This window comes from Lampetra fluviatilis, chromosome 41 (assembly GCF_964198595.1).
Source record: "Lampetra fluviatilis chromosome 41, kcLamFluv1.1, whole genome shotgun sequence".
Taxonomy (NCBI): Eukaryota; Metazoa; Chordata; class Hyperoartia; order Petromyzontiformes; family Petromyzontidae; genus Lampetra; species Lampetra fluviatilis.
Genome location: NC_136315.1, coordinates 8,208,492 through 8,224,061, shown reverse-complemented (window position 1 = coordinate 8,224,061; position 15,570 = coordinate 8,208,492). Strand labels below are relative to the sequence as shown.

Genomic DNA, 15,570 nt, shown 5'->3' with positions numbered 1-15,570 from the left:
AAATATAGACAACACACGTTCTACTTAATTAAATATACTTTTCAATACATGTTTTCTCCTACATCAGAGTGCAGCGCCACATTAAATACGCACTACAATGACAATAGTTTAAAGCGATTTGAAGCATGTTTTATATATTTGGGGGGGGGGGGCAGAGCTTTGTGACGTCATATTTGAGGGGGGGTCTGACTTTATGTGACGCCGTGTGACTAGGGGGGGGGGGTCAAAAATCGTCCAAAATCGCGTGACGTCATTTACGGACGGCCCCTTAGTGACTGACCCGGTTGTGTAGTTACCCCGTTGTGGTCGAGTTAACCTGTTGTACGTTTATGTTGGGGTGTGAGAATAAACGTGTTACCTCCAACTTCTTGGTTCTTTCGGTAAAGCCACGTAGAAGGTAAATAATAAAATAATAAAAATAAAACAATAAAATACAATTCTCACGACGTTTCGGCCACAACGCAAGCAGCCGTCCTCAGGTGAAGAACAGGTCTGTCGGAAAGACAGCTGAGGACGGCTGCTTGCATTGTGGCCGAAACGTCGTGAGAATTGTATTTTATTACGTTTTATTTTTTATAATTGTATTATTTCCCTTCTACGTGACTTTACCGAAAGAACCAAGAAGATGAATCCCTGCAGTCACGAAAGCTTTAAATCGAAAGTGTTGCCTCCAAGTTCAAGTGTGTGCCTCCGTGGAACCCACTACACATGTCCACGCAATATACTTTAAAGTAAAAAAAATCATGACAACTCCAAAATACTTCCAATAAAATAAAAATAAATACAGTATTACTTGCTTGTAACGACGCCTGAGTTGCTTTGTGGAGAGGATGGGTGGAGACGAGGAGGGAGACGGACTTGGAGTTGGTGAATGCTGTGCCGTATAGCACACGAGTTACTGCACTGGCTCCTGGCAACGCCATTGGGTCACGGTGCTGGCTCGGGTGGCGTACGTCGCGTTATTCCGAATATTGCCTCGCGTAAGTCAATAAAAGTTATAAATACAAAGCGCGTTATTTCAGAATGGCACACCACAAGCGCGTAAACCTAAATCAGCTCAAGCCTTCTGTAAATCACGTGACTTTCACGTGGCCAACCCCACTCAATTCCTCCACCTGTCCGTCCGCCCCCTGTGAAAACGGACGCTGCTCCTCCGTGTAGCTCACTTCGGCTTGCTCCTTCCTTCTCTGTCCCTTTCTTCCCTCCCCACTCATCATCATCATCAGCGTCTCATATCCCCGACATTATATCATTGACTCTTCTCCCGTGGTGTGCCACGGGTGAAAGTTGTTTTGTATTATAATCAAGAAAAGTTGGTACTATTAAGGCTACAATTGAGAGAGAAATTACAGCAAATAAGACGAAAAATTAAACATGAGTTCATCAAGAATAGACAATACATATACATACTTTAAGATATACTTTATTAAAATAAACTACATGTACATTCAATTAGTTACTCTGATCACATGCATTGTGTAACAATTCACATTTGGAATGTTTATTAATAGCAAGTCATGTTTTACAGATCTGTGCACAAACATCTTACAAGAGATGTTTGACATGCCGACGAATATTACACCGATCAGACAGTGCCGTGATTTCGTATACTGTTTTGATTAAACAGAAATGTACATAGACTTTACATTTGTAAGCTTAACATGATGTACTAAATATAGAGTAAGAGACGTTGAGTAATTTTAGCGATGAACACAAACACGGCGGTTCAATTCTAAATTAAGATGTTATTTCCATACATGGAGCACGCGGGTTTAGTAAATTTGACGACAGCCGTAAGAATGATGACCAAGGTTATGATCGTGATATTAGAATAAATGATTAAGAGAACACTGATAAAAGCTAAACAATGAAATCAATTACGGTCGCTACCAATATTATGATTCGTAATTGAATTGTGGCTTAGATTGCATGAGTATAATGTGTGTTGTACACCCCACTCCACCCGACATGACCATTTAATATAGTTAGTTTAACACGTAGGCTTTCGCGACCAATATTATCCATTATGGAGGTTTTTTGGGTTGGATCGCGTAAATATAAATGTGTCGTTAAAACCGCCACCACTCGACACAGCCAATTAGTAAGGTTTGTCATTTAAACAAAGAATACTAATTAATAATTAGCAACTAATTTTTATTATGTTTTATTTTTATTATTTTATTACTTCCCTTCTACGTGACTTTACCGAAAGAACCAAGAAGATGAATCCCTGCAGTCACGAAAGCTTTAAATCGAAATTTAATTAGTTACTAGTTCAGCACATCGGTGTGTTGGAGAGTAAACCCACAACATTTACAATTCGACGCATTTATATTTACTCGATCTAACCCAAAAAAAACTCCATTATGAATTAATGAAATTTTCACTTGGGACAAACGTGCCAGCAAACCGGTAGGCCGTGTCAGAGAGCAACCACGTGTGTTCACGGGACACCGTTATTAATTGGCTTGTGTCGGGTGGAGAGGGGCTTACGACAACGCGTTCTACTCACGCGATCTGATCCATAAATCAATTACGGTACGAATCGATGACGACGCTCACTGCAGCGACAGCGATTGACATGACGACAATAACCCGGCGGTGATCAATGCAGTTCAGGGATGCGTGCCAGCCTGTTAGAGCCCCGGTCAGTCAAATGTCAATAGCAGGAAAGGCCCAAAGGACTATTATGAGCAGGAAATTCCTGCGTTGGGTAGTTTGCACAATCCCTTTAGCTTGTTAACGTGCGTGAGCAGTGGGCGCACTGAAGCCCCCACTACGCTTCGTAATCGCCTCCTATAGAGACTCCACTGACCTCTAGTCTCCCACACGCACACACACACGGCAGCTTCATCCCCGCACGAGCCACTAACGCCCACCTTCAATAAGAACGTTTTAAGGTAGCAGATGGTTACTCTCAGTTTTTTCGGTAAAGTCACGTAGGTAAAAAATGAAATTAAAATTAATACGGAGACTAGTGTTGCCTCCGAAACGTCGTGATTTATTATTATTATTATTATTTTATTTTTAGTAATTTTAATTTCATTTTTTACCTACGTGACTTCACCGAAAAAACTAAGAGTATGAATCCTTGCAGTCACGAAAGCTTCAAATCTAGAATTAGCAGATGGTTCCCAGACATAAACCATGGATGATCTCGTGCTGGCGATGATGACAGTGATAGCAACTGTGATTCTGATAATGATGATTGCCATGACGATGATGATGATGTTGCGTTGAAAGTATCTTCTCCGGTGTGTTTTCGGGTTGTTACCGCGTGTTGTTCGGCACGGTGCCCGACGTTTCGCTCCGAGTGCAGGGCGCTTCTTCAGGAACGGTTCTCGAAAACACATCCGAGAGCGCTTATTGCAGCTCAACCACGCAGGGCTACGGGGGGAGGGTAGGAGGGTAGGGGCGGGGGGTACTGTCGGGTCGAGAACGCCTGGTGGGTGAGCTGCAAGTGTTCGTGCCATCCGTCTCACGCTTTCATGTTCTGGTACATGCTGCTGATGACGCTGCAGAAGTGCGACCTCAGCTCCGTCCGCTTGGCCTTGAACGTGGGCGTGAGCAGCCCGTTCTCGATGCTGAACATCTCGTTGTGCAGGTGAACGTCCTTCACCTGCGCGGCAGGTGGCAACGTGGAGTCAGTGCAGTCCTGTTCTATTACTGCCCTCTTCAGTGCAGAGCCAAAGTCAAGATAAAGTGATTTCTTCTTGGTTCTTTCGGTAAAGTCACGTAGAAGGGAAATAATAAAATAATAAAAAATAAAACATAATAAAATACAATTCTCACGACGTTTCGGCCATTCAGACGCTGTCTTTCGGACAGCCCTGTTCTTCACCTGAGGACGGCTGCTTGCGTTGTGGCCGAAACGTCGTGAAAATTGTATTTTATTATGTTTTATTTTTATTATTTTATTATTTCCCTTCTACGTGACTTTACCGAAAGAACCAAGAAGACGAATCCCTGCAGTCACGAAAGCTTTAAATCGAAAAAAAAAGTGATTTGTTTTTTTTTTTACTCATCATGCTCACCGAAGCCGTTGGAAATGTCACATTACTATTGTGGGGGCAATCATGTCCAAAGGACAATACTGTTGAATTTCCTGCAAAGTGGTGCTCATTTTATTGATCCCGTAGGGATGATGGGCTGAGTCAACCTCCAACTAGGATTTGAACTCGTCACCTTGTGATTGCCGTTGAGGCACCAGGCCGCCCTGATGATATTGACCATGGTGACGGTATAGAATGTATCAAAATGCTCCCTTTATATGAGTACACATGTCAGGGGGCCAAATGCCCCCTGACTCTGTTGATTTAAAACAACATCCACAATATTTGTACGGGAGACAATGCTTAACATGTATCACCCTTTAAGTTTCCATTCAAAGAATGCCAGCAGTGGATATGGACAAGTTACTGATTTATTCTGTGTATCTGTTAATGGACATATTGGCGGTACACCGGTGCAGCATAACAGTCTAAAATCTAAATTTGAATCAGCAACATGAAACTGTTTATCAGCCTTTACTTGACCCTGTTACCAAATTTGATGCAATTCGAAGGTTTATTCAGTCTACTGAGACTAAATAAACCTCAATGGAGGAACCGTCCGACCAAGTCTCGGGTACGAGGAGTCAGCTCTGCCTTTGCAACACGGAGCAGCCAATCGGCAACAGACTGTGAGGCCTTCGTGTTCAGCAGCTCAGAACGTTCGTCTTCTCACTGCTTCGACATCACGAGAACTGATTTTGATGCACGCCCCGCAAGATTTTCTGACCGTGGTTTTGAAGATAATTCATGATTGGAAATACCGCCAATACGTTCGAGTACTGGGGTGGTGATACAGTGATTAGCGCACTGTAGTATGAACTGTTGCACCTTAGGTAGGGTTCTCAGGCACGGTTAACATCAGCGGTGAGCGAAATCTGAGCTGGTCCTGGGCCACCCCCTTCACCAACCCACCCAGACCAATGCGGTGAAGTATGGTCAACAACCACAACAACAACTGCCATTCGCCACGAAGTGTCGGTGGCGTCACCACGGCGCTTGTGCCAGGCTATGTGCACTTTAAGTATGGTCAACTACCCTCATGACCAGCAGCGTATCGAGAAAGGGCTGTGAATGTGTTTGTCTTAGCAAGCTTACCTGCTCAAAAGGCTGCAAGTCGGATTCCTTGCCGAGGCGTTGCATGTCTTCCAGAATTGCTTGTCTGACTTCCTGATAATTATAATAATAAAAGTAACGATAATGAATGTGATTTTGAAACTAAAATCAACAAGCAAAAAAAAACCAACTTAATGTAAACATAAACTCATCACTTTCGTCAATAACACTACCCTAAAAGGGAAAAAAACACGTGCATTTTAAAGTTAACATTTCAGCAAACGGATAATCTTAATATATCTTTCATATCTCTCTGCGATGAAGAAGTGCCATTGCCCAAATTGTAACCTATTATTTAAAAAATGTTTGATCCCTTTAGGACAGTGCTATCTGTGGTGCACTAGTTAGTGCACCTCACTATGAACCCGGCGACCTGAGTTTGATTCTGACTCACGATCAACACCAGTGGCGTGTTGCTATCTGGACCGTCCGTGGGCCCGACCTGCACTGACCAGCATGGTGAAGTATGGTCAAACAACCCCCATGCGGTGTTGAGGCCTTCAACCAGCAGTCAATAGCTCAACAAATAGCATCGTGCATTTCTGCTGTTGACACGAGTTTCCACCACCCCCTACGAGCTTTCGCCACCTTCTCCGCTGTTGTCATTGTGAGATCCCATTGCGCCGAGTCTCTGTCTGCTAGAGATGTCTCACCATCTGGTACCGAGGTCTTCCTCTTTTCCTTCTTCCCTGTCGTTCAATAATAACGAGTTCCAATGTATTATTATCATCATCTTACTCTTACAGAAGGCATGTTCTTCAGTTGCCCCCCATAACTATGCCACTCTTATAAATCAGACTATCCTGGTCTCCTTGGGTTCTCACCCGGTAAAACAAATACAACTTGACGTGAGTTGTGTGCCCGCCGCTCACCTTATTTCTGCAGAGCTCCGAGTATGTGCCCACGATGCCTTTCTTCCGGATCCAGCAGCAAAGTATTTCTGGGTCAGGTACCACAACTGCAACAAGACAGGCCTGCCACCGAAATGCAACAGCACGTGCCATCAACAACATCCACCTCTACGCATAGCATATTGTGTTCCATTTGTACAACGTCTACAGGAGAAATTATAATTATGGCAATGTAACGGAAGGTGAGAGAAACTGTCACCCTTTTTCAGGACCGGTTTTGCGTAGACCCTGTGCCGTGGAGGGAAAGTTGCCACTAGAAGTCCCCTTGGCTAAACTGCCTCAGGGCATCGGTATGGTGGAGATGAGATGTAAGGAAAGGGGGCACCACGGTGGTGAGATATTAGCTACCTCGCCTGGTACACAGGAGGTCGTGGGTTGGATCCTGACCCTGATGCCTGCTGTATATTTGGAGTTTGCGTGTCTCTCTCCCCGTGGCCACGGTGATTTTTCTCTGGGTCGTCCGGTTTTTCCCTCCACGTTCAGCAACATGCTTTTAGAGTATTTTGGCTGCTATAAAGTTCGACATGATGAGCACACTCTGTTGAGCTATCATTTATGGCCAGGTCGCTTCTGAAAAAGAGCTACGTAGCTCAGTGGACCTTATCTTGTAAAATAAAAATAGCAGTATAGCAAAAGTTGCTGAGGCATTCAAGCAAGTTCTCTGTACTGTACATGCAAACCATTATCCCAATGTGAATAATTATTATTGTGGTATGAGATGTAGGAATGGTGGTGCAGTGGTTAGCGCACTCCGCTATGAATCCGGAAAGACCCAACTCCGATTGTCACTCTCGGCCAACGTCGGCAGCTGTGAATATCTGAACTGGTCCTGGGCCTCCCTCTCGATATGTGAATCAGCCTAACAGGAGTACCTGGCGTGGCGTGTAAACATCAACACTGGGGAGGAAACCATCCCTTCGTGCTCCGTGCTGCCCTTCACAGGTGCTTGCTTTACAGCACTTGCCCCGATAGTCTACGTAGGCTGCACTGGGGGGGGGGGGGGGCATCTTTGACTTTGTGTGTGTGCACTGTGGGCTGAGCTAGGTTACCTGGAGACTGTCCCCGTGCACGTACACCTGGGCCACGGGCTCGCAGCGACAGTACACGTTCTCAATCTTCTCGGGAGCGATGTACTCCCCCTGAGCCAGCTTGAAGATGTGCTTCTTGCGATCGATGATCTTCAGAGTTCCGTTCTGCAGGGCAGAACAATACCCACAACGCCAGGCAGGTGTGACCAGCGTAGGAAACCAGCACACGTAGGGTGCGAAAGAAATGCAGCATACATTTTTACTAACTTCTTTTTTTACCAGGTAAGGCCCACTGAGCTATATAGCTCTTTTTCAAAAGCGACCTGATAGTCACAAATTATAGCCCAATGAAGTGGCTTACCATGTGGAAATGTATAAGCAGCCACATATTCTGAACGCATGTTGATTTTAAATATGGAGGGAAAAACCGGAGGACTCTGATAAAAATCCACGCAACCACAGGGAGAGAGACATGCAAACTCCAAATATACAGGCATCAGGGTCGGGATCGAACCCACGCCCTCCTGGTTACCAGGCGAGGTAGTTAACATCTTGTCACCGCGGTGCCCACTACATACAGGATAGAGGCCTTTCGTCAACCTTTGTGGCTTTGTCCCCGAGAGCTCTTTTCGCTTTAGAATCTCATTGAAGCAAAGCACCGAGCTCTTACCATTAGGGAAAATGGGTCTGTTTACAGGCAACGAAATACTATGCATTGCATCGGCATTACAATCGAGCCGGTTGTTGCTGTGGTTAGAGCTCTCGATTAAAGGACGATGAAGGTAAAGAGTTCAAATCCTCTTTGGGAGTCAATTCAGCCTGTCGCTCCACTGTGGTCGGTAAATCAAGTCCCGCGGCGGTCTTATCCCATGGCGAAAAGGATCCGTGCCTTGCCCATGTGACATTTCCATCAATTACTTCAAGGAGCTCCGCTCCATTGCTTATGTGAGCACAGAAGACACTTTGTCAGTGACTTCGTCGAAACGTACTCATACAACATAATGTTAAGCGCTTTGTGAAAGAATGCTAAGCGCTATTATTGACATCATGGTTATAACTGAGTCTGGCCACCTAACCAGATCTGATATCTATTGCCGTCCAAGTGATCTGCAAAAGAGACGTGGATTGGTTCGTCATTGAATTCAGATGTGAAACGGCAGTGAAGCGGTGTCTCAGTGAGTAGCACACTGCTCCATGACAGCAGCAACTTGAGTTCAATTCCCAGCCATTGGTTAACATCAGCACCAAGTGATCAGAATCAAAATCTTTATTTATCCTGGAGGAATACGATGATCTACGAGTTTTTTTTTTTTACAGATGTCCAGTAGGGGCAGGTCAGAAAGTAACAACAACAAACAAAACAAAATAACGATAGGAGTGCAAAGTATAGGAAAGGTAAGCCAATCACTAAATATTCATCAGTAAATATACGATAATTAAACTATTTTATTTTATTTTACCAGATAAAGCACACCGAGCTATTTGTTCAATTTCAGAAGTGACGTGGTCACAAACGATAGCTCAACGAAGTGGCTTATCGCGTGGAAATTTAGAACAGACAAATACCCTAAAGTGATAGCCTTCAGCAACCCACACCACTTACCAGCGTGCTGAAGTACGGTCAAACAACCCCCAAGGACGTACACAGCCTATGCCCAACAGTGAATTAACGTTGCCGTTATAAATATCTACGTAATTTGTGTTATTAATTTCTCATGGAACAACTTTAATTGATTTAATTGAGTATCATCAACAAAATGCAAAACTGGTTTCATGTGAAACAACGCACGGGCATCCATTGGCCAATGTCTCCCGTGTGAAGCCACCCATCCCGATCCACCGCCTCGGCCGTCTTCTCCGCGTCCTTCAGGTACCCCTTGAAGACGTTGGGGCCCTTTACGCACACCTGAGCGAGGCACACACAGACACTCAACTAAACTATGATTATAAAACTAAACCATGCTTTCCCACCCGATGACTGACGCTTGTTTTGCGCCCGAAACGTCGTGATTTATTTTTTATTTTATTCTATACCTACGTGACTTTACCGAAAGAACCAAAGAGTATGGATTCCTGCAGTCACGAAAGCTTCAAATCAAGATTAAACTATGATTGTTTTTTATTTTAGCAGGTAAGGCCCACTGAGCTACGTATCTCTTTTTCAGAAGCCACCTGGCTAACCACAAACGATAGCCCGACCGAGTGACTTGTCACATGGACATTTATCGCAGCAATGATTTCCATCTGGGAGTTAAGTTGATAACCCAGTGACGTGCCACCGTGAGTCATTGTTTTTATTATAAGGCGTGGAGAAAGTAGACCAATGTGTGGAAAAGACTACATTTAGATTTTTAAATGGCCACAACTTCTCTTCTATGTTTTTTTTTATTTTAAGGCCACAGTGTTATTGACAAACATGTTGACTTTTTCTTCTTGGTTCTTTCGGTAAAGTCACGTAGAATGGAAATAATAAAATAATAAAAATAAAACATAATAAAATAATTCTCACGACATTTCGGCCACAACGCAAGCAGCCGTCCTCAGGTGTCGTATCGACAGACATGTTCTTCACCTGAGGACGGCTGCTTGTGTTGTGGCCGAAACGTCGTGAGAATTATTTTATTATGTTTTATTTTTATCATTTTATTATTTTCATTCTACGTGACTTTACCGAAAGAACCAAGAAGATGAATCCCTGCAGTCACGAAAGCTCTAAATCGAAATGTTGACTTTTTGTTTGTTATTTGTGCTTCTGCACCGCTGCCAACTCAGTAGCAGCATCACCAAATAATTTGAGATGTAATAATTGGCCTCGCTTTATAATTGCACGCTTTGTCAAGACCTACATACCACATCTATAAACTAACGGAGTGAAATAATGGCCATAATCTTCACTTGTCTAATGCCTTGATTTTATATCTGAATCAGTCCTGGGCCCCTACCATCACCAATCCACACTGACCAGCATGGTAAGGTATGGTCAGCCGATACCCCATGACCAAAAGCCACGGGGAAAGGGCTTCATTCAGTAGTAGATTGACACGTAGTTTATTATTGCTCTCATGTTAAACGTACCTCTCCCTTTCCCTGTGATGTGTAATATTCCATGTCTTTCACATCATGCAGTTTTATGTAATTGCATGGCATCGGCGCTCCAACGTGACCTGTAAATTAGGAAATTAAAACAAAAACCAAGCCCATGTCATTTTACGTCTCTTTAAGTAAAGATACATTGTTTTTAAGCCATTTTCATAGCACAAGTTACGAGTATCGCTTAAGCACTCAACATCAGCAGTATTTTGGGTTATACTTAAGAAAAGTTTTTCGCTGCTCAAAGGATCATTTGCCAGTGATATTGGCCCCGAGGCTGTTAAAAGATTCGGGGGCCCTCTTTGAAAGTTCAATTCCTTCCCTTGACTGTTTTATCATCACCATCACATTTGTGCGTGCGTGTGTGTTTCGTTTGTTGTACTTTCGTCGCACCTCCGATTATCACGGTTGGCTACGCACTACGTAGGGTGCGAAAGAAGTTCACAATGCCAAACGCCCTATTGTTATTGGCTATGGCTACTTCAGCACTGATATTTTAAATGTGATATGCGAATTGTATAGTTGAATCAAAGTACAATTTAACAAACCTTTTTTAAATTCGGCAAATAAATTCGGCAAATAACTGGTGGTAATGCACAGTGATGCTACTACAGCTATGATTACCAAAATAACCTTTCGCATGTATCAATGTGCTACAGTACTGATTTTAACCGTTATGAATCAGTATGTATATATGTGTAGTGCTGAACTTTACGCGGACAACTTCTTTTTCCGTCGTCACTTTATTTTACAAAACTCAGCACATTCCACAACCAAGACTTCGGCGCGTTCTCTGCTCGCTCGCCGCGCTCCACTGGCCTCGCTCGCTCCGTTCCCTCCCTCTCTCTCCCCGACTCTCCTCTCTGCTTCGCCTGTCTCGGCTTCGACTGTCTCGCTCTCTCTCGGCTTCTCCGTCTCACTCCGACTGTCTCTCCCCCTCTCTCGTGTCTTCTCTGTTCCCGTTCCACTGCTAGCCTATCCTATCTCTCATATCTTCTTCTTCTCCGTCTCCACTGTTAACCTATTCTTCTTCTGCTCCGACTGTCTCCGTCCAACTCCCAGCACAACTCCCCGTCTCACTCTCACTCTCCCGTATTTATCCCCGTCCTCATTAATTTCCAATTAATTAACCGGCGTCCCCACCGACGCCTCGCGCCCCCCCCCCCGCCGCCACCTGCTCCCATCCCCAGACTTGCTGGCGCCACCTTGTCCCTGACAACAACAACCGGCCAATCACTGCCCTGCATCCCATAATCACCTAACGAGCCGTCTCTCTCCGGCCGTTATCCCCCAGCAACACCTGCTTGTCCTGATGCGACCCCACTGTCCATAACCCACACGTGTTTACAATTTACCCCCCTGGCGCGCGTTAATCCACTACATATGTATACTTTGGGGTCGTGGGGCCCAATATCTGAGGCTCCGGGCTGCAGCCCCGAAAGCTCCTTCGTTAATCCTGCTCTGCTCATCATGAATATACATACATGGCTTAATGTTTAGTTTCAATATTTGCTGTGTCAGGGCTTAATATCTCACTGAATATTTTCTGGGTCCCTGGTAGACTTAAGGTAGTCGGCATATGGTTTAGTACTAGCCACAGCCACGGAAATAAGTATACTGGATGGGATGTGGTGTGCCAGTTCGGGCATATTGAGGGGAGCGTGGACCCACAGCGACCCGGCTGAAATAAAGCCCTGAGCTCCGCAGTATTCACTATTGAATACATCCCAAATGTGATGCTGCATCCTGTAAGGTGGTTCTGGAATGGGGCCCCCCAAAAAAGCATGATTGGGACGTAAGTGGTGATACAAAATTAAGCATAAATCCTCACCGGCCTTCCAGTCTCCAGGCAGGGTTAGGGTACAGCCAGCTGTACATTCTGTCTGTCCGTAGCCTTCATACATCTGGAAACAAGTATGCAGCATTTAAACAAAATTTACAAGAATTGCTTAACTTTCCCATCTCTAAAATTACTTAATGAGCAATGAATGAGTGCATGTGCGTGGGTTTACAAGTGTGGGTGCAAAGGCTCATGAAATACGCCACAAGGCAGCTGGGCAGCAGCTGCTCTGCAGCACCAGCAGAAGGGCAGAGGGCTGATGCTCAAAACAACGAGCAGAGCTTTGGACGGATAAAACACATTGAGTTGGCACAGTGGGGAGCGCAGGTGGTGCATCTGCCGCTTACCCTTTTCTGTGAACCATTAATATGTGGGTCTGCCCAGTGACCGGTTATCAAACCTTCGCCACCCCACGTGGCCTCAAAGTGCACCTAGCCTGGCACAAGCTCCAGGTGATTCCACTGGTACTTATTAATGAACGGTGGCTATTTCTTGATGATGTGTGCCAAGTAAACGGTGATCCATTTACTGATTTTTTTAAACAAAAGATTACGTTTTTATAATTCTTCTGATTTTAGCGCGGGGTATGGAACGACTGCATCGGCCGCGTAGCAAACGCTATCGCGCTCCCAGCACCTGGCATCCCATAACGACGCGCAGGAAGTTGAGCACTCCCGGGGAGATGGGAGCAGCTCCGGTCATGATCATGCGGACGCGTCCACCCACGCTCAGCTGCAGCAGCCACAACACGGTGTCCACACAAGCAACAGACAGCTGGTCAACGCTCGCCAAGTGAGATGTGCAGACCTTGGGCATAACAACAATAAATAATTTCACACATCTGGTATTCGCTCCGTTCTTGTGGCGGGAGCAAGGATATCACAAATTCGCTGCATTTAGCAGATGGACGAAGTCTACGAGCAGGGGACGAGGTTTCCGCGCTAGATTTTTTTTTTACATAGGTCCGTAACAAACGCTTTAGGTGACAGAAAAACTTGGGGGGCCCCCCTCAGACCCGACGCGACACATAAGACGGGGGAATTTAACCGCGTGTGTAGGGAGGGGGGCGTGTGTACATCTATCGCCTCTTTCACACAAAGGAATCGGGTCGGGGAACCAAAGTGTTTTTATCTGGAGGAGGGAAAGGGAATGGATGGTAAGGGAAGAAGAAGGGTGGGTGGGGGTGTACAAGGTATTCCCAAGCCTGCAGCCGTATGGTTTTACGCAATTAAGTAATTTGCTACGGCTGTAAAAAAAAAGGCTAATTTGGGACGGCACGCTGGCACATATGGCCTAATCTTTTTAGAATAATATCACGGGAGTATTATCAATAGTTGTGTGCCGGGTTCCATTGGCAGTTCTGAGCCAGTGGTTGAAATTCCACATTCCTGTGACAGGTGGTCAAGTCTACCCGTAGACAATTTATATTGAAGTAATAATGCGCAGGCGTTCGTGGTTGTGCTGCATAGCTCTCTCCGATGTGTTCGATGGTTGTGGTCGTGTGTTGTTCGGCACGGTGTCTGACGTTTCGCTCCCAGTACGTGGATATTCAGAGGATCTCACGACTGAATGTTCACTTCCTAAAGAAGCTCACCCTGCCATGCGGAGCGAAACGATTGATATATCGCGCCGTGCATCACGCAGCACAATCGGAAAGCACACCGGTCGGAGAGCGATAGGAGAAGGATGTTAATTTGTTTTGTGTTCATCTGCGGGTGGAGCCCTGCAAGAGGAGCCACCTGCATGGGGCGGAAGACGAGCCAGTCCCACAGGGAGTTCCTGCGAACCACTCCTCGCTGCAGCTCCGCCATCTTCCGCCGCGCCCCGAACTCCAGCAGCTTCCTCCGGAAGGGCGTTCGGGTGCTCCCAAGCACCTGGGCAGCCGCGGTCAACCCGGCAGCAGCAGCAGCAGCAGCAGCAATGGCAGCAGCAAAACTAGTTACTACTGGCAAAGACTAATTAGAGAATCCATTGAGATTGAGAGAAACAGAAATAACTTTAATCGCTCAGACAGCTACAGGCTTAGTGCGGCCTGGAAGCGTATTATTAAATAAGATGCATTACAATTCCTTATAAGGGAAACAAGCACTAACTGATTATTAATGTAGCATAATCACAATAGAACACATTCCAAATGATTACTAATCTACAACTCGCATCGTAACAATAGCCTTATTACTAATCAAGTATATAATTACAATAACCCCCCCCCTCAAATCTTTGCACCTGATGAGTTAATGAGTTAATGATGACGTCACCCTGCTGCTGCTCTATATAAGAACGGGAGACACAGCATAGCCTCACCATTCTGGCGAATTGCCCGATGATGCTGGATGCAATTACCAGCGAAACGTCGTACTCAAATTGTAAATGTTGTGGTTTCACGCTTCAACACACCGGTGGGCTAAAGCAGTGAACTATTTGTCTTTTGTCAACGTGACACTTTTTTTTTACTGATTGGCCGTGTCGGGTGGTGGAGGGTTACGACACATTTATAAATAACGCGATCTAAACCCAAAAATCGTTGATTATGAACAATATTGGTCGCGAAAGCCTACGTGTTAAATTGCCAAAATAATTGAGAATAGTAAAATACCGAAAGTAAATATTAGCTCGAACGAGGCAAAAGCCTTAAGAGAGCTTCGTCTAAATAAAGATATTCAAATCCTAGCAGCGGATAAGGGCCGCACTACTGTAGTGATGTCACGAGCCGATTATGATAATAAAATTAAAGATTTATTAGAGGAAAGTACCTACATTAAAATTAAACGAGATCCAACTAATACTCTGGAACGTAAGACTACTGCAATCATTGCAAATTCATTAATCCCAAAAAATGAGCAATTCCTAATTAAGCCAAGGGCTTCAAAACCACCTAGACTGTATGGGCTACCAAAGATCCATAAAATCGGCATCCCTTTACGACCCATAGTCAGTACAATTGGCTCTGCCACATATAAATTAGCAAAATATGTAACTAAACAAATACAGCCCTACATCGGTAGGACATCATCATTCATAAGAAATTCAGAACATCTTGTGAATATGATCAAAGATATTAAGCTTAACCCTAATGATATTTTGGTGAGTTTTGATGTGATTTCGCTATTCACTAAGGTTCCAGTGAGCGAGTCGCTTAAATTACTTGATACACTGGTAAAGAATACAGATTTACCAAAAGATATTCCGAAACTCGCTGACCATTGTTTAAATAACACTTACTTCTTATGGAGAGGTGAATTCTTTAAACAAAGGGAGGGAGCAGCAATGGGCTCTCCTTTATCTCCTGCTATAGCAAATTTGTACATGGAAAACTTTGAAACCAGAGCACTTGCCTCGAGCACATTAAAACCATCCTTTTGGTTTAGATATGTGGATGACACTTTGGTTGTCTGGCCACATGGTAAAGATACACTTAACGATTTTCTAAATCATCTCAATGCACAAAACCCGGCCATTCAGTTCACCATGGAAATGGAGGTGAATAACACACTCCCGTTCCTGGATATTTTACTTGGGCATGGCCTAAATGGTAA

The 15,570-nt window shown here is 44.7% G+C and overlaps 1 protein-coding gene across 2 annotated transcripts in view; it reads right to left on the bottom strand.

Moving 5' to 3' along the window:
* Nucleotides 1-3,394: 3,394 nt before the first annotated feature.
* The window catches only part of LOC144946515 (long-chain-fatty-acid--CoA ligase 1-like), a 47,758-nt gene continuing 35,582 nt past the window's right edge, over nt 3,395-15,570 (bottom strand). For both annotated transcript variants that reach the window (XM_078875475.1, XM_078875476.1), the window contains 9 exons: nt 13,774-13,908; nt 12,671-12,766; nt 12,026-12,098; nt 10,180-10,268; nt 8,894-9,010; nt 7,126-7,269; nt 6,038-6,139; nt 5,148-5,219; nt 3,395-3,619 (listed from right to left, as the gene is read on the bottom strand). In XM_078875475.1, coding sequence (XP_078731601.1) covers nt 3,479-3,619; nt 5,148-5,219; nt 6,038-6,139; nt 7,126-7,269; nt 8,894-9,010; nt 10,180-10,268; nt 12,026-12,098; nt 12,671-12,766; nt 13,774-13,908 — 969 coding nt within the window. In that variant the 3' untranslated portion in view covers nt 3,395-3,478. The remainder of the gene's footprint in view (nt 3,620-5,147; nt 5,220-6,037; nt 6,140-7,125; nt 7,270-8,893; nt 9,011-10,179; nt 10,269-12,025; nt 12,099-12,670; nt 12,767-13,773; nt 13,909-15,570) is intronic.